The following is a 23923-nucleotide window of genomic DNA, read 5'->3' as shown; positions in this document are numbered from 1 at the left end:
TCATTTGTTTTATTGATTGAATCTTTTTGATCTGTACCCTTCACTTTATTTGATGTATAAAGATATAAAGAATAATTTTTTGGATATGAAATCTTACCCGTGTTGCTATTAGTTCTTTTAAATTCTTAAATTTTACAGGTTTGTCAGTCAATCACATAGTAGCAAACAAATTGGAAAGTTATGGGGAAAACTAATTAAAAGCCAAGAAATAATACATTTTAGTTGATTGGTTAATTGGTGACAAAAGTGAAATACAATGGTGTTCGATTCTATTCTGCACCAGTTGTTAAATCTGATGCATTTCTGAAGAAGTATGTATTACAAACATCTACATTGACATTAAACAAGATTCTTGCATTAGAGGACAGTCCACTGTTTCAATAAAAGAATTTGTGGGAGACGCTGTGGTGTCTTAACTATGCCTTTGTCATCTTGGACAAAGACTGCTCTCTCCCAGTGAATCAGTTGCTTTGCGTTCTCGAATCAAAGATCTCTTAGAAATTGGCGTTCACCATTACCAATCATTATAAAAAACATAAACAGCTGGAAAACACCATGTCTACTGGAGATCAGATAAGGAAATTGCCCACTCCCAAATGTAAACGAGACACTAGAGAAAATGAAAGAACACAACATACCCTGTACACAGACAGAATGAAAAAATACAATAAGAATAGAAATGAGGGAAGTGAGGACAAAACACTGCATGCATTGCCATCAAAACAGAAAACAAAAATGAAGCAGGTAAGAGAAGAGAAACAGCGAGTGTGACAGATGGAGATGCATGCAGTTACCTCGTCCTCGAGCTCCATCACTTTTTCTCGATACTCCTCCAGCTCCTGGCTAGTGAGTGAAATCACTTCCTGTAGCTCCTTCTCCAGCATCATTTTACTCTGACTGACAGCTTGCAGCTCAGCCTCTAAGCCTCGGACCTTCTCCTGCACACAAAGTGCACACAGTGTGGTTAAAGAGGGAGCTCAGTTTACTGCACTCCATGAGATTATGACCCCAATAACCCCTGCACTTACATGTCAATCACATTGCTCTTTCATGCTAACAAAGCCATAGGGTTTAGTTTTAGAGTCTGCACCCCCGGATTCCATTGCTGCCATTACAGAATGTGCATTAGGTTCAATCAGCTTAAGCTCACAGAGGGAGAAGACAGTTGCAAGATGACAGAAGAACACCAGACACGCTAACTTAGAAAATTTTCAAGAAAAGAGAAGCTATATCTTAAGCATGCCTGCCATGTCAGGGTACCAGTTTCCCTCATATATCATCCCTAAAATTTCTGTAAAAAATCCAAATGAAAAAGGAAAAATCTCTCTGCTGATGAGCAGCGAATATAAGGGACGCTACCTGACCAACTGCAGCTTTCGGTACTTTACAACATGATGATATAACATTTTGCAATTTCATTTGAACTGATATGGCTGAACCATATAAGAGGACAACAGTCTTAACACAGCAGTTTAATTCAATAATATTCTGAATACCTTCACGCAGTTTTAAAAGCTGGGCTCATACCCTTTCCTTAGCACAGCATTCAAAAGAAAGCTTCAGATAAATCATCTACCTACCTGAAACGCCTGGTTGTCTCCTCCTTCGGTCACTTGAGCCTTCATTTGGTTGAGCTCGGCTTCAGCAGTTTCCTTGGCGGTCAGAGCCTCCTGGAGCCGGCGGCTGAGAATGCCGACCGCATTCTCGTAGGCCTTGTGCTTCAGCTTCATGTCCTTCTGAGCACTGGTCAGATCAGTCCCCAGACGCTTCATTCTATGTTTCTGCTCTGTGATCGCTCTAAAAGGAAAGGATTGTCCTTACAGTCACTTCACAGTTCTCCTTGCAAACACCTTCATACAACTACAAGCGCTCTCCAGAGACTCTGTGTTCTATTTCAATAGATCAGTACCAACCTTGGCTTAAATATCCAGCCTTACAGCACCAGAACTAAACAAACTTCACATTACTCTTCTTTCAAGCCTGCAGGATTCGCTCCCATTCACAATGCCTGAACCAGAACCTGGAACTAATAATGCATCTACGATCCTTCTAAAAAGTACTCAAGCCTGATGTCTTGTTACTGCTTCTTCCCTTAATCTATGCTTCCACTACTGCTTCGAGACTGAAACCTGACCTACATGCTGTGTTTTGATTGTATTCCATCTTATCTTTTGTACAGCCCGGCACTGCAGTTATGCAGGCTGGAAATAAAAAAGAAAAAACAAACCAGAGTGCATGTCACACTGTCCCAGTTTTACACATCAAGATGGTGGAAAGACCAGACCTCCCTTTGTTGAAGCAGAGGGCATCTATTGCCTTTACGTGCATGTCTCAGCGATCAATGTTTGATGGAGGAGCCATTGCTCTACACTGCTATGAAAGTCTACCTGCCATCAAACAGTGCAAGGCAAAAGAACGCAGAGAACATCCTTACAGGTAATGCTTGTATTACTATAGGAATTGGATAGTAGTGTTCCCTAAGGAAATGTCTGCACAATTCAACAACCACAGTTGTATTTTGTACTTTTTATAGAGCATGATACAAATATTGTGAAGCACAACATATATGTGAAATTCGGCTGCTACATTTGCCTCAAGCACCTACTACCCTGAAGTGCTGTAGGAACCCACAAACTGTGAAAACCATATAACAGAAAAAGCAAAACTGAGGCTACCCAAGCACACCTTATTAGTCTCTTTTAAATTCTAACCAAGTAATGATTCATTCAGGGTCAATAAACCCACTACTGGACATTAGGACAAAGTGTAGCAGATATAATTCTCAGAATCAAAGATCCAGACGATTCAAAATAAGTTCTTTGTCAATCTTCTTATGATTTCATCAAATTCTTTATTGGAAAAAAAAATTCTTATAAAATCTCCCAGCACGTGATTTGCCAAGGTAACAGTGGCGGTTTTACCATGGGGGCGTTTGGGCGCCGCCCCCCTGCTTTCTCGCCGTGCGAGAAGAAGGCAGAAACAAATGGTAGTTATTTATTTATAACTACCATTTGTTTCTGCCTGCCCTTCTCGCACAGCGAGAAAGCAGTCAGCAAAACTTCCTGTTTACTCGAGCCTCAGGGCAGGGGGGAGTGGCTTGGGGGAGTGGCTTGCCCACTGTTATTAATACTGACTGTTTGGACAGCCTGAGAGGCTGTCCAAACAGACAGTATTAGCAACAGTGGGCAAGCCGCTCCCCCAAGCCTCCTCCCACTCTCCGTTCTGCAGGATGCAGACTAGGAGAAATGACGTGCTTAGGGCAGCCGGCCAAACCAATCAGCGCCGGCTGCCATGGAGGGGAGGGAGGCTGCCTGCAGCCTTCAGTGACGACTCTGACGAGGCATTCAAAATCCAGGATGGCGGGAGTCTGCAGTCTCGGGACAGGACTCGAGTCGGGAGTCAGAGCGGGAAGCCAAGGTAAGTTTTTTTACATTTATTTTATTATTCTGAGTCAGAGTCTGTTTATGTAATTAACTGGGCCGTTGTGATGGTTTTATTTTTGTGACATTCAACAGCAAGGGAAACTGTTTCGTCTGCCATTCACAAGCTAATTGGCCTGGAAGTCTGTTGTAGTTTGGGGGTAACGCTGGTGCAGTACCATGTGTTTTTTTCATGTAGGCCCTTCAAACGAGGTCTGTGTTTACTGTGCTGTCGGGCAAATTGATCTACATGTACAGCATCTGTGATATGACACCGAACTATTCCCTTGAACTAACGCTGCAGACCCGCCAGACTCTATACTACAAACAGCCGTCCATTATGCGTGTCACGCGGCATTTACATCGTCATTACGGATCATTTCAGAAGGGAAATTGAGATCTTAGGCTGAATATAACTATTTCAAAACCGATTCATATCTACCGAGAGGGCATACGTCAACTGTAGAGCTGGAAAGGGCATGCGTGGCTCGTATTGGTTAACTAGTCAAGTTTGTATAGGGCTATGCAGGACCAGCTAACAAGAGGAGTGAACATAGAAATCTTGGCCTTCTAAGTTCAGTGGCAGAGACATGAAACAGGCACTTGGAATGCATATTTGGCTGATTTGCGTGAGGTTACGGGGTGGGAATGAAGAACCTTAATTGTCCAATTAGAAGCAGCGTCCCTTATGCAACACTTGCACCAACACTTGAGCACCCTGACTCGAAATCACTTTGCCCCTCTTTCATGTTTGCAGTTTGTTTTTATTTTATCGTCTTCGTTTTATCGTGTATAGGTTTTCACCTCAGTAATAGTGTGAAGGTGTTCAGGCAAGCTTGTGCAAGAGTCAGACAGATTTGAAAACATGGCATGCATTTAAAAGAGGTTTTAAATTAGAAATCTCCGGAGTGCCAGAACAGGCTGCAGCCATCCTCAGAGACCCGGCAGCCTGTGGAGGCTTAACAGACTGTTAAGCTTGTACCCCTGCTTTATGTGCTGTCTTTTTCATGTGTGAGTGTGTGGGAAGTCTGCAGGACTGTTATCTCGTGTGGCGCATATTATGAAATCACCGGCCAACTTCTCTAACATTCTAATAGCCTCTGGTCTTTGTTCCTGTATGGACTTTTCTCCACCGTCAATTTTACGCCCCGCCTATTTTAAATGTCACCAGCCGCCACTGCAAGGTAATGCTTGTATTGCTTGCTCTTCTCAGCTAGACGTGCAGTTATGCAAATTTTAACTCTATAGGGAGAGTGGGTGGAGCAGCCTAGGACCTCTGTTAATAGTTAAGACATGCATGCAAACACACTAAGTATACTCATTTAAACCAGGTATGTTTTGGTTTCAGGTGTCAACTATATTTATTACTATGCTATCTGATGGGAACTTCTTACTCCAGATTTCTCACTTTGTGAATAAATACCAAAGCAGAACTTCCTAGAGTGGTTGGTAAGTGGAATGGCTCAAACTAAAGAGTCCTGCAGGACCGAATGGGCAAAGTGTCCCTCCCACCAGATCTGGATATCAAGGCAGTACTGGCCTGTGAACTGATGCCCACATTGCAGCCTGATTGATGTTTGAAAAAGGTAAACCGCATGTTAACGCAGTGGTAGCACCCTTGGCTCTGGTTGAATGAGCCCTCAGATCCGCTGGAGGCTGCTACTTTGTCACTGGATTCAAGCAAGCCTGGCTGAAGACGGCTGAAATGCCGGAAACCGGTCCTAGGAAGCTTGTTTCCGGTCCAGGGGAAAGCATGGCTTGGCAGTTCGGGCTGGACTGTTCACATGAGGCACAGGGTCAGACTGATTTGCATATGGCCATGTCTGAACTGGGGTGGCAGAGTGGGCTAAAGAACGGTGATGGATCAAACCCAGATCTGTTGACTGGGTGTGAGTGTTTGATTGGTTCAGATGCTCCGTCCATCACCACCCCCTTTTGTACCGCTTTGTCCAATCCACAGCAGATCATAATCCAGAGGACTATCGATATAGTCCTTTATCGATATAGTCCTTTTCTGAACTGCTTTTCCATTCTTTGCCCCAGAGAACCCCACAAAGAGCTGATCCTTTTCCCGATTGTTCTTGGTATGATTGATTAAAAAACTCAAGGCGTCTTTGTGGTGCCAGTGATAGAGTCCTCCTCTTTCAAAGGGTGAGGCGGAGTAAAGAATGCCAGAAGAGTGATGAATTGGCCGACATAAAAGAGTCACAACCTTCTGCAGATTTTCTGATTTGGTTCTCAACTACAGTTTGTTTGAGAAAAAAAGGTGGCGTGTGGATGCTGAACAGACAGCCTGCTTTTCACTTTGACGCGCTGAAGTTATCGCAGTGAGAAACACTGTTTTAAGAAACAGCAATATACAAAGGACAGCTGTACATTGGCTCAAATGGGGTACCTATATGTAACAAGAGAACCAAATTAAGGTTCCAACTCAGCACCACAAAAAGTTTGGGTGGAAACATATGAACTAAACCTTTAAGAAAATACATCACAAATGGCCTTTTAGTACTAAATCTGTTTCTATTGACGGAATACGAAGCAGAGAAACAGAATTGAGTCGCCTACAACCCAGCAGGCCGGCTAGCTGTAATCTGGCTGTACAAGCAAGGCAAAGATAAAAGTAGGGCCTCGCCATGTTAAATACAGCAAGCCGCCTACAACCCATCAGGACCCGTCGCGTCTTAAGGGGGGAATAGTAACAGATTGGTAGTGCTGTGGGCGGGCACTCATGCCAGTTAAGAAAACAAGAGGCCAAGGCAACAGTATGGCGACCCACCGAGGCGGTAGGTTCTGAGTAGTATTCCGTATTTAAACACTGAACGAAACAAGAAATAATGTTAAAATGAGAAAGAAATCAAAACATAACCCCATTCCTCCCCCACCCCCTCTCTTCAGTGAGCAAAACAAAGGAAGGATATGTCAGCCCATGTGCCCTGGATGTTACAACAGGTCCACCACATCAGGGAGAGGAAGGGGACCAGTGATACGCATACTTATGGGATGATAGTGGTGTCATTTTAGGATGCGGAGGTATTGTGGGCAGGTCCATTCTCGGAATTCAGTGGAAAAAATAGCTAAGAAAGGGGCCCAGGTTTTGGCATATTCTTTACTCTTCCCCGCTGCTGCCATTGAAAGCTTCTCCATCACTAGGAGATTCCATAGTTGGTATAACCAGTGTGTGTGCTCCAGTATCTTGTCCGATTTCCACCTTGTCAGTATAACCCTGAGTGCAGGGTTAAATGCAAGCGCCATTTGCCGCCCCCTAAGAGAGCGCAGGGGAACAGTTATCGCATTAGGGAGGCCTAAGAGAGGGAGCAGGGGTATGGAGGCGTTGAAGGCCAGATCAATGCCATCTAGTATCTTTTCCCAGTAGCGGGTTAGTTTTGGGCAATGCCAGAGTAGTTGGAGAAGTGTCCCGGGACTGCCACATCCCTGCCAACAGAGACCGTCACATTGGGATTGCCATTTGGCAAGTCTATCAGGGGTATAATACTAATATGTCGCAATCTTGAAAGCTGTTTCCGTATGGCTGGAGGAGTATGTAGTGTGGTGCGCCTGATAAAAACACATCCTCCCACACCTTGTCAGACAACGTGCGCTCTAATTCTGTCCCCTTAACGTTTCTGTCCGGCAGTGTGAGCCCTAGGGAGGGCTGTGGTAAGGAATGAGTAGATTTCAGAGAAGGCTTTTGTCGTCCTTTTTGCTAATTATCCATTTCTCAAATGGCTTCATCGGTCGTAAAAGCTAGGGATCGCGTCTCAGCCCCAGAGATCCAGTGTATCATCTGGGAGTGCAAGTAAAAATCGGTGGCGGACAGATTATAGTCAGATTGTAGTTACTCAAACAGGTTAAGGCCTTGAAGGTCAAATAAGTGCCCTAGACATTTACAACCCCTTTCAACCCAACGTGCTGTGGCCCCGATATTCATGCCCGACGGAAAGGCGGGATTCGAGAAAAGCGGGGTCAAGGGAGAAGGGAATGTGGTCAGGTTGGCCCTCCGGGAGACCCTGCCCCATACTAGCATTGTGGGAAGCGTGACTGGTGAGGAATAGAGTCCCAAAGAACAGGCCAGTTTCGGCATCCAGGCATCGCCACAGATGTGATGGCCAACTACTGTCTGATCCATGAAAACCCAATATTTCTCTGTCATGGGACGATTCCACTCCACCAAATAACGTATATGCGAGGCGTGAAAGTATTGAGTGATATTAGGGAAGGCTAAACCCCCGTTCTTCTTAGGCCGTTGGAACTGAGTTTTTTGTAATCGTGGTGAGAGCGGGCCCCAGACAAAGCCCTCAATCGCCGATTGTATCTGTCGCAGGGCGTGTGGCGGGGGCTCTAGTGGTAGTGTTTGGAATAGATATAAAGCACGTTGTAATACATCAATTTTGACCACGGATAGTCTCCCAAACCATGTCAGGGGAAGGCAACGCCATAGAGCAGAGTAGTTCACCTACGCTGCAAGACTATTATGAAGGCCCAGCCTGAGGTATGTAATTCCCTCTGACACCCAGTCAGAGTTGTTGGCCCAGAGGCTCCATATAAAGGGTGAAAAGCAGGGGGAATAGGGGAAAACCTGTTGTGTTCCTCGCCCTACCACAAAGTGATCAGAGAGCAACCCATTGACTCGGACAGCTGCCTGAGGGGCGCTGTAAATGCTCGCAATCCAGCATCGGAACCGTGGTCCCAGTCCGAAGCACTCGAGAATCTCGAAGAGGTACGACCAATACACACGGTCGAACGTCTTCTACGCGTCAATCGCTAGAAGAAGGGCTTCTTCTTTGGACCGTTACACCTTATCAATTAGGTGACAAATGCGTTTGGTATTGTCTCCACATTGCCGTCTCCGAATAAAACCGGACTGATCCGGGCCAACGAGACCCTGAATATGGGGGGGTTTAGCCTATGTGCTAATATACTGGAGAACAGTTTTGCGTCTATGTTCAATAAAGAGATCGGCTGGTAGGAAATGCAAAGGTCCGGGTCCTTACCCGGTTTGAGGATAACCGAAATAGAAGCCTGTAGCATAGAGGGAGCGAGGGACCCGGTGTCTGCAAATGAATTAAACAAGCGCGTGAGCAATGGGGCAAGTTCAACGCAGTAGGTTTTGTAAAAAAAGGGCACTGAAACCGTCAGGCCCTGCTGCCTTGTGTAACTTCAGCCGGGCGATCGCAGATATCACTTCTTCGACTCGGGTAGGTGCCTCCATGGTGTCAGACTCGCCTGCAGGCAAAGGTGTCACCGCAGCTTCTCCGAGGTAGTCAGTGGGATCAGGCCGCAGAGAGGGATCTGCAGCATAGAGGGATCGAAAAAAAGGAACAAAATGTCGACACTTTTTGGTCATCACCGGTGAGGGACTGACCAGTCTCATTGCGTAGCGTTTTAACAGAGTGTGCCTCCTACTGGCTGCGCAAGATATTCGCCAACATGCGGCCTCCTTTGTTGGAGCCAACAAAGTACTTGTGTTTCAGGCGAACCACTTCATGTTCGGCTCGGTCGAGATCCAGATGTCGGAGCTGAAGGCGCTCTTTTTCTAGATGCCGCCATATTCGAGTAGCACCCGTGCTTTTATATGGTCTCTAATTCGTTAGCGGTAGACTCTAGTTCTGAGCGTTTCGTCGATCTTGTCTTATTCTCATTGGTGGCCTTAGCAATGAGAGCTCCTCGCGCTACTAATTTAAGCGCCTCCCATACCGAGGAGAGTGGTGTGTCTTTCCGTCGTTAGATGCTATATAGTCAGTAATACATCACCTGATGCCTGCACCTACTTCTGGGGACCTAAGCAGTGAGTCTTGCAGACGCCAGCGCGGGGGCAGAAGCAGAGCGCTTAGGGGGAAGCGCAGGGACAGGGTAATGTGTGCGTGGTCAGAGAAGGACATTGCTTCAATGGTAGACTCCGTAACCAAGGCCCAGGCAGCTGGGGTAACTAGGAAGTGGTCAAGACAGGCATATGTCTTGTATGTGGCCAAATAATATGAAAAATCCTTGCCTGGATGTAAGCAGCAGCCGGCATCCCTACTCCCTGCTTCGCCCATCCGTTCGCCTCCTTTTGCTGATAGAGCACCTGCGCACCCGGTGCGGGAACCAGAACGATCCAGCCCCGTTCATCACGAGATTAAGGTCGCCCCCACCACCACCACGGGATCAGGAGACTTCCACACATCAGCGCAGGCCTCTAGAAAGAATTTCTCTGGGCGATCATTAGGGGAGTCGATGGAAGCAATAGTGCAGGAGGAGGAGCCTCATTAATCACCCTTTAATCTCCGAGACGGGCCCTACTACTGAACCCCTAAAATGCTTGGCTACTAGGATGGCCACCCCTCCTCGTTTGCTGTTTGTAGAGGACCAGAACTGGTGAGGAAAGGGACTGTGCTGCAAATGGTGGGTATCAGTTCGTAATAGGTGGGTTTCTTGGATGAGGCATATTTCTCCCCCAGAATTTTCCAATAGGGATAAGCCCTCCACTTAACTGGGTTGTTTAGACCCCGGACGTTGAGACTGACTATTTTAAGATCCAGATGGGAGGGAAGGGGTTGGGTGAGCTCTGGTGGAGCATGCGCTGCACCCAGGTGGAAAGAGGATGAAAATGGGCAGGTGTGCGCGGTTGTTATCTATGGAGCTGATAAAAGGACTCACTGAGGAGAGAACCCACCCTATCCCAAAAAAGAAAAAAACAACCCCAAGAACAAAACAACCTGAGTAGCAAAGGCATTGCAAGACCGATCCTGGACCGGCCAGCTTCAGTATCATAAAGGGAAAAATCGCAACAGTGTGGGGATGACACATGTCCGTCAAGGTAACACAGTTCGGGGTGTGGTGACGATTCAGGTCCATGAAGACAAAAGGGTGACGGCCCTCTGGCCCGTCTGAGTTGAGAATTCCATGCTTGAGCTAGGTAAGAGTGTCAAGCAGGGATGAATTGCAGGGCTGCCGGTCAGTGAGGCTAGGACGTTTTCCCTCTCTTTCGCTTGTGCTACTGCTTCCGGACCATGGGGCGATGAAGAGGGCTTGCCTACGGTCTGGTCTGTTGTTACTGGAGGTTGATGCCTTTTGGGGACGTGGCGGGGCCGGAGGAGGAAGACTTAAAAGGTAGGCGGCTTCTTGTAAAGATCTCAATTGGCGTAGTTTCCCTTCAAATTTAAAAATGATGCGGAAGGGGTGGCCCCACACATAGGGGATCATTTTTCCTCAGATGTTGAGCGATGGGCCAAAATTTTCCTCATTTGAGCAGCGCAACTGCAGAAAGGTTCTGATAAAGCAGTGGAGTAAAGCCGCAGAATTGTAGAGGTTGCGTGTCCTTGGTTTTACGCAGGATAAGTTCTTTTAGTTGGAAATTGTGAACACAAGCTAGGATATCTGGTGGTGGCGCAGTGTTCCGGCGTGGCAGGCCAACCTGATGTACCCTATCGATTTGGATCGCAGTTGTGTGTTCCGGGCCTAGGATATGTCGAAAAAGGGCTTGGACAAATTCACCAATATCACCTTCCTCCGCTCCTTGTCTCACTCCTCGGTTGTTACGGCGTGAGCGGTTCTCCAAGTCCTCCGCCTGCCCCTGTAGTTCAATATGCTGCTCTTTGAGAATAGGAATTTCCTGTTGCATCATTTCTATTTCAGGTCATGAAGGCCTTCGTGGCTGGTGCGTCTGCTACATCTGTCGCTCCCGTCGTCACCTCCGTTCCCTGACTCGCGGTCTTGGCCTGTAGCATGTCTTTTACAGAGTGATCCTTTCAAGCCGCGCCGTCACCATGGGGTCCTATATTCCGGCAAACCCTGTGTGATGGGCCTCTGCCGCCAAGGAACACCTGAGGCCGCGTAGATACTTGGGACGTGGGTGGGGCAGGCGCCGGGGGTGCATGAACAAGGCCCAGATAGGTTCTCCGCTGGCGGGTATAGAGCTGCTCTCTGTTCCTGTAGGGGAACTCGTAGGTCCTGCTTGCAGGCCTGTGTGGCGTGTGTTAAGGTGTGGGCCGCTGGGGGTTTAGATGCACAGCGCAAGAGCCTATCACTCCACTGTGGAGACAACAACGCAGGCTAGGGCATTCTTACTGTCCGTAGGGGCAGGCAGGTCGAAGTAATCCTCAGAGCGCGGGGCGTGCTCACTGCAGGCCTGCTCTACCGTCCCCAGAGCAGCAACGATCTGACACGGTGGACCCCCTCCCCCCCGTCGCACACTGTGTCGGGGGTTAGTAGGTCCCTTTCATGCGTCCCCTGCGGTCTCACCTGTGGCTGGCACGATGATGTTACAACAGCAATCTGGCCCTATATGCTAGGCCGCTCCCAGGGACTGGTCCCGCGTGGCGGGAGACCAGGCCCCGTAGAAGAGAGCCAGCAAGGGGGCGAAGCAAGCAGGGCTGGTGAGGGGTGGTACCAGCAACAGGCCTCACTTCAGGCAGGCCCCGCGTGAGTGTTGGGCGCCCCTGCCTCCTCCACTAGCGATAGTCCACAGGTGCCGAACTCCACCTCGCGTCGACGCAGGCGCTCCCAGGCGGCTTCAGGTGACAGTAGGGGGTGCGCAGCACTAACCTCGATCGCTGCTCAACCCGCAGTCTCCCCCGCCCCCCAGTCCGCCTCTGCACCGATAATCAGCCGGGATCAGATGAGTAGCTGCGGGGTCGCTGTGCTTCAGTTGCCGGGCAGCATCGCGGTCTCAACACCACCCCCCCGCAGGACGGGCCCACGCCGAGAGAGATCCTCACCGCGGCGGGGGGAGCAGTGCGCAGGCAAGTACCTTGATCCCCAGGCGGGCGAAGGTCGTCTCAAATAAGCCGCAAGCAGGCCTCAGCATCCGGGGAGGGCTCGATCTCTGGTCCTCGGCCACTCCGCGGCAGCCGAACTCCCTCGCCGCTCCCGCGCTCGGCAACCACGCGGTCTCCCTCTGCACTTACCGAGGTTGCAATGATCGTCCAGGAACTCGGTAGACAGTGTCTGGATGCCGGCTAGAACTTGCGAGTGTCCCCCGCCTCTGAAGACGGCGGATGGAGTGCGATTTCAAGGCTATAGCACATGGTGGGCCAGAGCGACCGCAAAACACGTCCTATGCGGTCGCCATCTTGGACAGGCCCCCACAAATGGTCTTTTAAACAAGGGTGCTAGTTATTCTCCATGCATGAAGGTATAGACTGCACAGACATGGGAGCAGGACCTTGCCCGGCTGCTGCGTCAGAAGATCCTCCATAAGCGGCAGCTTGATCGGATCAGATGCTAATGCACAGAAGTTCCAGGTACCACACTCTGCTGCTCCAATTCGGAGCTTCTAGGATGACTCAAGCCCAGCCATTCCTGACCACCTTCAGAACTTGGGGCAGGAGAGGTAGAAGCGGGAAGACACACAGGCGTCCGGAGCTTCACTCTTGGCGGAATATGTCTCAGAAAGAGAGCCTTTTTGGGAACTCCAGCAGGCAAAAGTGTTGCCACTGCGCCATTTGAGGAATTGATTCCTTGGTAGGAGATTGGGATCGAAAATGAGAGGTAATCTTGACATACCTGCAACTTCTCTGAGCAAGAGTAGCAGAACAGAAAATAACCTACTGAGGTCAGCAGAGAAGTCTTCTTTTAGAAGCGCGAGCCCTCACCCACCAAAAGGTGCAATGCTTCGTTATTAGGCTTTGCTCCTCATGCTGGAAAGCCAAACAGGCCCCTCGAGGAGACTCTTTTTTGGAGATATTTTATGTGGTCTCAAAGTCTAGAATAACCAGACCAATATACTCCAAAAGCACAATGTATGTGAGAGGTAAATTGGCCTGAGGAGTGACAAATATTAATAAGGTAGGGAATCAGCAGTTGGAGGTATCCATCCATCAAAAATCCCAAATTACTATGCTGTGACAGGCATAATCAACCTCACCTGGTTATGTCACTAACAATTAAAATTCAATTTCGGGGCACTCAGTGAGGTTACCTTGCATGAATGAAGTGTGGGTCAACATTTACATAACCGTCAGACCCATGTATTGTGCCCATTGTGCAATATTTTCTGGACTCTACAATGCCTACAAGGATTACTACCTTATCCTTTAATGTGAAGTGTTTGTGAAATATAAACATGTAACACACAAGAACACTGCTCTTCAAATTTGAAAATAAAATCCAGTTTTTTAGCAGAATATTCACCCTTGTTTGCCTGTGCACCTGCTAAAAAACGTATTAACTACAATACTTGGGGAGAGGAGTTGGCCTAACGGCTAAGGCGCTCGACCTCGGACCTGGCGATCTGGGTTCGAGTCTCGGTAACAACGCCAAAAAACCTCCTGTGATTCTGGGCAAATCACTTAATCTCCCCGTGCCTAAAAATGAAAGTGTGTGTTCTCATGTAAAAAAAAAACGTAACTTGTGCTATGTAAAGCGCTCTGATACCTGATTCGGTTCGGGTCTAGTTCGCGCTATATAAAACTCTACCAAAAAAAAACAACAAAAAAAAACTTTATTAGCTGGCTGTGCATTGTATGCCAGCTGTCAAGAGCACTCTACCTTATCCCTCACAGGGACACCCACACCAGCTTCTGACTTTTTTTTCTAGAAACCTATACTTCTACCTACCTCTTCTTGATTTGCTTTCATAAGTGATGTTTTAAATTCTCACTTTACTTTCTGAAAAGAGTAAATCCTATCTGTCAGTTCAAGCCAGGTAACTATCCCTAATGGCAGTAAATCACATAAAATAAATGTGATTAAATTGTGCCAAAGCAGAAAAGACAATGACAATGTTGCTTTCGGTATCTACTAGGACAATATCACTTGGTAAAGCAATTGTGTCCCAGTGGTACCATGAGCATCTCATCAAAAGTGCCACGTAAGCATTACCCTAGCTTTTTACCTAACAATGGGCTTGATAGCTTATGATCCAAAAAGCTTTAAGTAATGGAATTATCAAAGAGTGAGAGGTTTTAGACAGACACATGAACACGATCCATGGCAGGTCTGCATCAGGAGTTCTATCCCAGCATAAAGAAAATGATCACTGTTTGGGCCAGAGTTTACATTGGCCTGTTAAGATACTACAGTGTGAAAGCAGGAATGCAACTATTTGATGCCAATGACCTAGATTTCTTATTCAGCAAGTACCACCCTGCCCGTTTGTGCAGTAACACCTATAATTTACAGGATTACGGTCTGCAAGAAGGCCATTTAAGGCCATTTAAGAGCTGTCTATTTGCTGGATTTGCTATTCAGAATCAGAATCGTCTTTATTTCGGCCAAGAATATAGACCATAAAAGCATGTTGAGAATAATAAACAACATTATACAGTATAAAAATTTAAAAACCACAATATACAGATACAAAGACATAATCCACGCGCAGACAATAAAATGCTAACAAAAATATATAGATGAAATGTTAACTAAAACATCAGGGAATTGCAGTGTGTGACACCAAACTTTAAGAACAGGCTGACTCTAAAACAGAAGTCCTTAGATGGCAAGGACTGTAGATAATGAACTACAGATCTACATTTTTACATCTTAACCTTCCAAGGAGCTGGAATAAGTAAACCAATTGTCAAATCTCTATAGTACCTGCTGAAAAACAGGAGTGCGGTAAGGTTTGATCAGATGATTCGTCACAAGGACATATCGTAGAGATACCTGGACCATGAGGAAAGAACAATTTCTACCTACCAGAGCCCAGGCAAAATCTAATAAGGAGTGGCAGTTTCCAGGGGCTGTTAACGAACTCTAGGTAGGGTTAAGTTCCAGAACATGTTTTTATCATACTGTATTGTCTTTAAGAGTCCGAGGATGATAAGGCCAAACCCCTTGCACTGGAACGTTCCAACAGGAAATTTTGCTTTATCCACTCCATGTCCTCCTTCCTGATAGAAATAGGGTCATTAAAGAAGCTGGGTCTACCAAGACTAGAGATGTTGGTCAGAATATATTAGAACCAAGACAATGAAAGGCCCACAGCACACTCTAAACAGTCCTGAATTACAGCTCTGCTAAGGGATTCCTGGGCATTAGTCCAGAGTAGCAGAAGGGCTAGTTTAATACAGTCTTTAACATAGTCTAGGCCACGCTCCTCATGCACCTTAATGTTGCTACTTGTACAGTGAACCCCAAAAAGCTTGTGTTACACCCTGTTGTCTTACTGCTGTAGATTGCCCGTGTTTGAGCAACCCTAAATTCCTGCAGCATATGTCAAAACAGGAACACATCTGTGTTGATAGATCTCAATATGCGGGCAAACGGGCTTTTTCACCAAACGTGCAGACTTTAAAAATGGATCCAGCGGTATTTGTAAAGCTGGAGCGCCTGTTATCCAAGCACAGAGTCCAACTAAAGTTATCAACAAAGTTTATTCCTAAATTGGGAAAGGACTGCACTTGCTCTACTTGGTGGACCTTAATATGAATAGTACGGGTCTTCAAGGTCCTGGGGCCACCTGTCACCAGGTAGGTCGCCCCCCTAGCCACCACACGGTCCTCCTCGTGTTGGGCTGCTGCCCCGCTCTTACTGCCGCCTCGCTGCGCCGCCGTCTGGTCTGTGTTAGTCCCCTGTGCCTCAGGTCTTATCCCCGTTCTAATACTGCCTATGCAACTGTTTTCGTGCTGTTTTTCCTTTTGTAACTCCCCGCTCTAATACTGCCTATGTAATTGTTCTCGTGCTGATTTACTTCCGTATTTCCTCTGTGTCTACTGCCTGCCCTCTGCGCCCCCTGGTTCCCCCTTTTGCCTTCTGTGCCCGGCGCACCGAAGGCGCGCCGCGGGTGCACCGAAGGCGCGCCTAAGGCAAGCCCGTCCGCGCCGTGACCATGCCCAGCGCCAGAATCCCTGGCCCACACCAAAACCAGGCGACACGGCTGAGATACGACTCAGACACCCTCAACGCACTCAACACCGGACGAACACCCGCCTGCTACCGAGCCACCCCGAAGCGCACCCACGGACCCTTCACCTACCAAGCCTGCAAATTCACCTGCCTCCGAACCCGCCCCACGCCCGCCAGATCTAGCAACAACAACAACCACCTCAAGTGCATCCTCCTCAACACCCGCTCCATCCACAAGCACGCCATCGAACTGTGGGACCTCATCGACACAACAGCGCCAGACGTCGCCTTCCTCACAGAAACCTGGATGAACGCCTCCTCGGCCCATGACATCGCTCTAGCCATCCCGGATGGCTACAAGATCACCCGGAAGGACCGCATCAACCAAACCGGAGGAGGTATCGCCATCGTCTACAGGAACACCATTAACATCACGACCATCACCGAAGACACACTCACCTACACTTCCAGATTCACACCGACCCCAAAACCACCCTTAAGGGAACACTCATCTACAGACCCCCGGGCCCACGCACACAATTCAGCGAAACCATCGCCGACCTTATCAGCCCACACGCCCTAGCTTCGCCAGAATACATCCTCCTAGGGGACCTGAACTTCCACCTGAAGAAAAACAGCGACAACAACACCACCACCCTGCTCGATAACCTGGCCGACCTCGGACTCAAGCAACTGGTGAACACCCCCACCCACCTCGCTGGCCACACGCTCGACCCCATCTTCTCTGCCAGCAACCACGTCTCCTTCAGCCACTCCACCGGACTACATTGGACCGACCACAGATGCATCCACTTCACCTTCAAAAAGAATACATCCCACCGCTGCACGCGACAGATCCCCCGCAGATGCTGGAGCAAAATCACCAGAGACCAGCTCCTCTCATCGCTGAGCCAGAACCCGCCAGCCAACACCACTGACACCAACGACGCAGCCCACAACCTCGCACAATGCATCACCAACTGCGCCGACGACCTCGCGCCACTGAAGAACCCCCCAGGCATGACCGGCAACAGGAAAACCTCATGGTTCACAGACGCCCTCAAAGAATCCAAGAAATCCTGCCGAACCCTCGAAAAAAACGGGTGCCACGAACGAACTACAGAGAACATAACAGCCCTCAAGAACGCCACCCTCAAACACCACCAGCTGATCCGCACCTCCAAAAGGACATCATTCAAAGAGCGACTAGACAACAACACCCACAACAGCAAAGAACTCTTCAACATCGTCAAAGAGCTCTCCAACCCCAGCGCCAGCAACAACCAAATCACACCGTCACAAGAACTCTGCAACTCCCTCGCCTCGTTCTTCCACCAAAAGATCGCAGACATACACGACAGCTTCGGACCCCAGACTCCGCCTCCAGACACCGAACCAGCGACCCCCACCACCACCCTCAGTGCCTGGACCCCCATCAGCACTGAAGATACCACCAACGTCATGAACTCCATCCACTCCAGCTCCCCCTCTGACCCATGCCCCCATCATTTCTTCAACAAAGCCGACACCATCATCGCACCCCATCTCCGGAACGTCATAAACATCTCGTTCACGCCATCACCTTCCCCGAGAGCTGGAAACACGCAGAAATCAACGGCCTTCTGAAGAAACCCACAGCGGACCCCAAAGACCTCAAGAACATCCGCCCCATCTCTCTTCTTCCCTTCCCGGCTAAAGTCATCGAAAAGACCGTCAACAAACAGCTGACTGCTTTCCTCGAGACAAACAACTCACTCGACCCATCCCAGTCCGGATTTCGAGCCAACACAGCACCGAAACTGCCCTCATCGCAGCCACCGACGACATCAGGACCCTGATGGACAACAGAGAAACAACCGCCCTCATCCTCCTGGACCTCTCGGCAGCCTTCGACACTGTATGCCATCGCACCCTTATAACCCGCCTCTCCAACACCGGGATCGAAGGAAAGGCTCTGGACTGGATCACCTCGTTCCTCTCAGACAGAACCCAGAGAGTCCGCCTCCCTCCCTTCCGCTCAGAGGCCACCGAGATAATCTGTGGCGTACCCCAAGGCTCCTCGCTCAGTCCAACCCTCTTCAATATCTACATGAGCCCCCTCGCCGCCATCGCACGCAAACACAACATCAACATCATCTCCTACGCCGACGACACCCAGCTGATACTCTCCCTCACCAAAGACCCAGCCACCGCCAAAACCAACCTCCAGGAAGGAAAGAAAGACGTCCCAGAATGGATGAAGCTCAGTCGCCTGAAACTGAACTCAGACAAGACGGAGGTACTCATCCTCGGACAATCCCCATCCGCCTGGGACGACTCCTGGTGGCCCACAACACTGGGCTCCGCACCAACTCCCTGGGACCACACACGCAACCTGGTATTCATCCTGGACTCCTCTCTCACGATGACCAAGTAAGTCAACGCCATCTCGTCCTCCTGCTTCAACACCCTGTGCATGCTCCAAAAAATCTTCCGGTGGATCCCCACCGAAACCAGAAAGACCATCACCCAGGCCCTCATCACCAGCCGACTGGACTACGGAAATACCCTATACGCAGGAACCACCACCAAACTTCAGAAACGACTACAACGCATACAGAACGCCTCCGCACGACTCATCCTCGACATCCCTCGCCACAGCCACATATCCGCCCACCTGAGAAACCTGCACTGGCTCCCCGTCAACAAAAGGATCACGTTCAGGCTCCTCACCCACGCACACAAAGCGCTCCATGACGTGGGCCCCGAATACCTCAACAACTGCCTCTCGTTATACCCTCCCACCTGCCAACTCCGCTCCGCCAGCCTCGCCCTCGCCACCGTCCCACGGATTCACAGAACCACCACCGGATGAAGATCATTCTCCTACCTGGCAGCCAAAACATGGAACTCCCTTCCCGAACACCTACGAATGACCCAGGACCATCTCACCTTCAGGGAACACCTCAAGAACTGGCTTTTCGAGCAGTAGCAGCACCTCCCCCCCTCCTTCAGCACCCTGAGACCCTCACGGGTGAGTAGCGCGCTCTATAAATGTTCTGATTGATTGATTGAAACCATTATAAACGTTTTAGATCTATTAGTTTCCAGGTTGAAAGCCACCACGAAGTCGATGAAGCCATCGATGAGAATCTTCGACTCATTGGAAGTTCTGGCTGGAAGGAAGTCATCATTGCCATAAAGTAATGCCAGCACCATCCTACTCTTATTTTGGAGACATCAACAAATAGTCCTACTAAGGCTGTCTCTAGCGTAATTATATACAGTAGGAAGATGATTGGTGCCAGCACACACCCGTGCCAGACCAGTCTCCGCAGGCTGAAAGAATCAGAAAATTCCCCATTTTTTACATACTTAACCCTGGAAATTCAGGTGCACATCCCTCAAGAACTGCACTAACCCCTTCTTGACATAAATTTCAATCATGAAATCCCACGACTTGGCTCTGTAATGCTATCAAAAGCACTGGACAGATCCATAAATGGGAGAAGAATAGCACTTCGCATAAGCAGTTTGTACTTGCTAATTATGAGATGGAGATCAATACATTGTTCAATAGACCCCAGGAATCCAAACTGGACCTCTGACAGGACGTTATTCTCACTGATTCAGAGTTCCAACCTTTCAAGTAGAATACTGCCCTTAATTTTAACAGAGGAATCTAAAAAAAGAGATGGGATGATGGCAAGTTGAGTCTTGTCTGTTTCCTTTCCTAAAAACTGGGACTATAATAGCAGATACCCAAGACTCATGGAACCCACCCGGACAGGAAGGAATAACAAGCATTTGCAATGCAATAGGTCTTGCATTTGTTAAAGTTAGAGCTGTTGGTGTTGAAAATGACAATGGTTTTTACTTTTATTTTTTTATTTGCAGTTGAGCAATTGTATTTGTATTGTGCTATTGCCATTGGTATAAAAAAGCAAAAGTAAAAAACATTGTCATTTTTAACTCAAAAGCAATATATAGTGTAACCTAATTGATTAGTAGAACACAGACGACTTTTAGTACTGGGTGTTATAAAAGACAAACAGCATATTACGGAACATGCAAATTATATAGCATGCCCAAAACCAACAATGCGCAGAATATATATATATATATATATATATATTCCATCTTCACAGGACTCCAATTCGACAAAGGCCACAGCAAGTTAAATTCAGCTCCGTCTTTATTTCTCTGCAACTTGCTGAATGATCCCCGGCACAGAAAAAACATCCATACTGGTAGAACGCCAGACGCGTTTCGGGAAAATGAAATCCCTTTCTCAATGGCGTGCAGTTCATGGAAATGAGTCCCAGCGCTCTATACTCTGCACTACTTATTGACCTTTACCTGCCACGTGGGCGCCGCCCACTCAATGGCCTTGTGGGAGGTGTAGTGCATACATAACAGGGGGCGTTCAGTATGAGCTCGTCTCGGCTTCTACAAAGCAAGAATTGATGCCCGCCTGAATCTACATCAACCCACTTGGGAACATTAATGTTTTAATAAGGACTGAGAGACAGCGCACCCACTCGGGTGTTATGTATTCACTACACCTCCCACAAGGCCATTGAGTGGGCGGCGCCCACGTGGCAGGTAAAGGTCAATAAGTAGTGCAGAGTATAGAGCGCTGGGACTCATTTCCATGAACTGCACGCCATTGAGAAAGGGATTTCATTTTCCCGAAACGCGTCTGGCGTTCTACCAGTATGGATGTTTTTTCTGTGCCGGGGATCATTCAGCAAGTTGCAGAGAAATAAAGACGGAGCTGAATTTAACTTGCTGTGGCCTTTGTCGAATTGGAGTCCTGTGAAGATGGAAATATATATATATATATATATATATATATATATATATATATATATATATATATATATACCAACATTGCGCAGAATATATAAAATATATATTTTCATTTTTTTATATATTCTGCTCAATATTAGTTTTGGGCATGCTATAACTTGGCTAGAGTAGAAATACTTTTTTTTTTTACCAAAGAAACAGTATATTACAGAACTAGGAGGAAAAGAACATTGGCGAAAATAAAGGGAGAAAGGTGCCAACTTTGAAGCTGAGGATTAAAGTTAGAGTATTGCCGTGGTCCCAAAATCCTGTGAACCTGGGCAAATAAATGAATTTCCTTATATGTAAAAACATATGTTATGGCCTTAACTGCTGCTATTTGAATTCACTTTACTATGTTTTGGTGAATTATTTGCTATAAAAGCAGGTGCTAATAATTAAAAAAAAAAATTTGCAGAGTTTTATATAGCGCGAACTAGACCCGAACCGAATCAGGTATCAGAGCGCTTTACATATTTTCCAGTTACGTTACATGAGGACGCACTTTCATTTTTTTAGGCACGGGGAGATTAGGTGATTTGCCCAGAATCACAGGAGGTTTTGGCGTCGTTACCGAGACTCGAACCCAGATCCCCAGGTCCGAGGTCGAGCGCCCTAGCCGTTGCAGTGGTGTGCACCAGAAAACCCCGGCTCAAATTAAGTACTAATTTAAAGGCTAAAATTGTTTAAAACAAACCGCATGTTACACAGCTCTAAATGTAAAAAAGTACCTACTCTGCAGCGTCACGGTTTGCACAAGTAAAACACAAGTTGTGAAGCCTACAACAAGAAATGTGGCATAACCTAACAGCATGTGTGTTTGGGAAAATCATGTTATGTTTTTGTCTGTATGAAAATGTATCATGTCCTTAAGTGATGTTTAATAAAAAAAAGTGTATTATCTTTGGGTTAAAGAACATATTTGCAGTATGGATGGTACAAACATTTTGCAGAAACTTACAGTAAAGTGCAATTGTGTTTTGAAAGTAGGATGTTAATGTATCCAGCAAGGAAATAATTTAGCCCATTGGCTGAAAGTTCACAACAAACTGTGAAATGAAACAGCATGTGGTAAAGTACATGTTCTGTTTACTGTCTGGGTGCAAATTAACCATATATAAAAGATGGTGATGCTGATAATTATCAAAAGGTGTTTCCATGCAAGTGGGAAACAGGATGCTTAATGGCTCGAGTTTTCAAAACAAAAGAAAGAATGCCATGTGTGCACTGTTGACTTAAAAGGCCATCCAAGCCCCCCAAAAAAAGAGCGTTGTACATTATATATGAAAGAAAACATTATTTAACCAAAGAGACAGAATATTTATTTTGTCTGTAAGAAAATGTATTATAGTATTAAGTGGTATATTTAAATTATTTTTAATACTTTTGGGGGATTTCTTCGCTCTGGAAAACCTAGGCTAAAATTAAGGACTAATTTAAATACAGTTCATTTCACTGTGAAATGTGTCCTAGGGAGAGGAGTGTAAGGGAGGGAGGGGGTAAAACAGATGAGAAGGGAAGAGGAGGAGAATGGGAGAAGGAGAGAAAGTGTGGAGAGAGTAGATAAGAGGCAGACGACACAGGAGTAAGTGAGGGCAAGAGTGGGGAGGAATTAGGAAAGGAGTGGAAGAGAGAAGAAGAAAAATATAAAAGGAAAAAAGTGTGAAGGGGTAAGAGCAGAAAAGAAGGAAGGGAGCAGATGAGATAGGTAAATGAATGTGATGTAAAGAAGGAACAGAATGTGTGAGAGAAAGATAATTGTGGAGTGGATGTGGCATAAGGGAGAAAGATGACGATTCTATGGTTGGGGATTAAAGAGTAAGTGGGCCCAAATATTGTATTTACTTTGTGTGCATGTCAATTTATTATGTGCTTAAGTGGTGTTATTTAAAATCACTTCAATACCTTAGGGTGTTTTTTTTAATTATAAGAGTATGTGTTAATTATTAAGTGGGGTGGTGCGCACCGGAAAATCCTGGCTTAAATTAAGCACTAGTTTAAAGACTAAAATTGTTTACACAACTAACAGTGCGCACAGTTAACCCCAATACGTACTAAAAAAATAAATTAAAAAAAGCTTGGAGTAAAGCAGAGTGGCATTGAGCAGAGTGGGGTAAAGCAGAGTGGTGTGGAGTAAAGCAGAGGGGCATTGAGTAAAGCAGAGAGGCCTTGAGTGGAGTTAGGAAGAGTGGAGTAAAGCAGAGTGGCATTGAGCAGAGTGGAGTAAAGCAGAGTGGTGTGGAGTAAAGCAGAGTGGAGTAAAGCAGAGTGGTGTGGAGTAAAGCAGAGTGGGGTAAAGCAGAGTGGTGTGGAGTAAATCAGAGGGGCATTGAGTAAAGCAGAGGGGCATGAAGTAAAGTAGAGTGGCGTTGAGCGGAATGGCGTGGAGTAAAGCAGAGTAGCTTTGAGTAGAGCAGAGTGGCACGGAGGTGAGTGGAGTAAAGCAGAGTGGAGTGGAGTAAAGCTGAGTGGAGCAAGCAGAGTGGCATTGAGTGGAGGTGAGTAAAGCAGAATGGAGGTGAGTGGAGTAAAGTGGGAGTGGCGTGGAGTAAAGTAGAGTGGCGTGGAGTAAAGTAGAGTGGCGTGGAGTAAAGTAGAGTGGCTTGGAGTAAAGTAGAGTGGCGTGGAGTAAAGTAGAGTGGCGTGGAGTGGAGTAAAGCGAAGTGGAGTGAAATAAAGTGGAGTAGGAGTAAAGAAGACTGGTGTTGAGTGAAGTAAAGCAGAGTGGATTGTGGAATAAATTACAATGGCTCCCACATGACTCCTCTACCCCTGCTTAGCTGCTGAAATGTTAGGTTGTGTTACTGTACCTTATAGAGCACACTTTCACCAGACAGTTTCTTGGCGCTAGGTAACTGCCTAAGCAGGCTCAGGATACTTCTTAATAATCTTGCTTAAAGAGTCACGTC

The 23923-nt window shown here is 47.1% G+C and overlaps 1 protein-coding gene across 6 annotated transcripts in view; it reads right to left on the bottom strand.

Moving 5' to 3' along the window:
- The window catches only part of GOLGA3 (golgin A3), a 188650-nt gene that overhangs the window by 37172 nt on the left and 127555 nt on the right, over positions 1–23923 (bottom strand). For all 6 annotated transcript variants that reach the window (XM_078667911.1, XM_078667908.1, XM_078667909.1 and 3 more), the window contains 2 exons: positions 1581–1797; positions 795–938 (listed from right to left, as the gene is read on the bottom strand). In XM_078667911.1, the coding sequence (XP_078524037.1) occupies positions 795–938; positions 1581–1797 (361 nt within the window). The remainder of the gene's footprint in view (positions 1–794; positions 939–1580; positions 1798–23923) is intronic.

This window comes from Lissotriton helveticus, chromosome 11 (genome assembly GCF_964261635.1).
Source record: "Lissotriton helveticus chromosome 11, aLisHel1.1, whole genome shotgun sequence".
In the NCBI taxonomy this organism is placed as follows: Eukaryota; Metazoa; Chordata; class Amphibia; order Caudata; family Salamandridae; genus Lissotriton; species Lissotriton helveticus.
The sequence above is the reverse complement of the archived record's forward strand: the minus strand, read 5'-3'. Positions and strand labels throughout refer to the sequence as shown.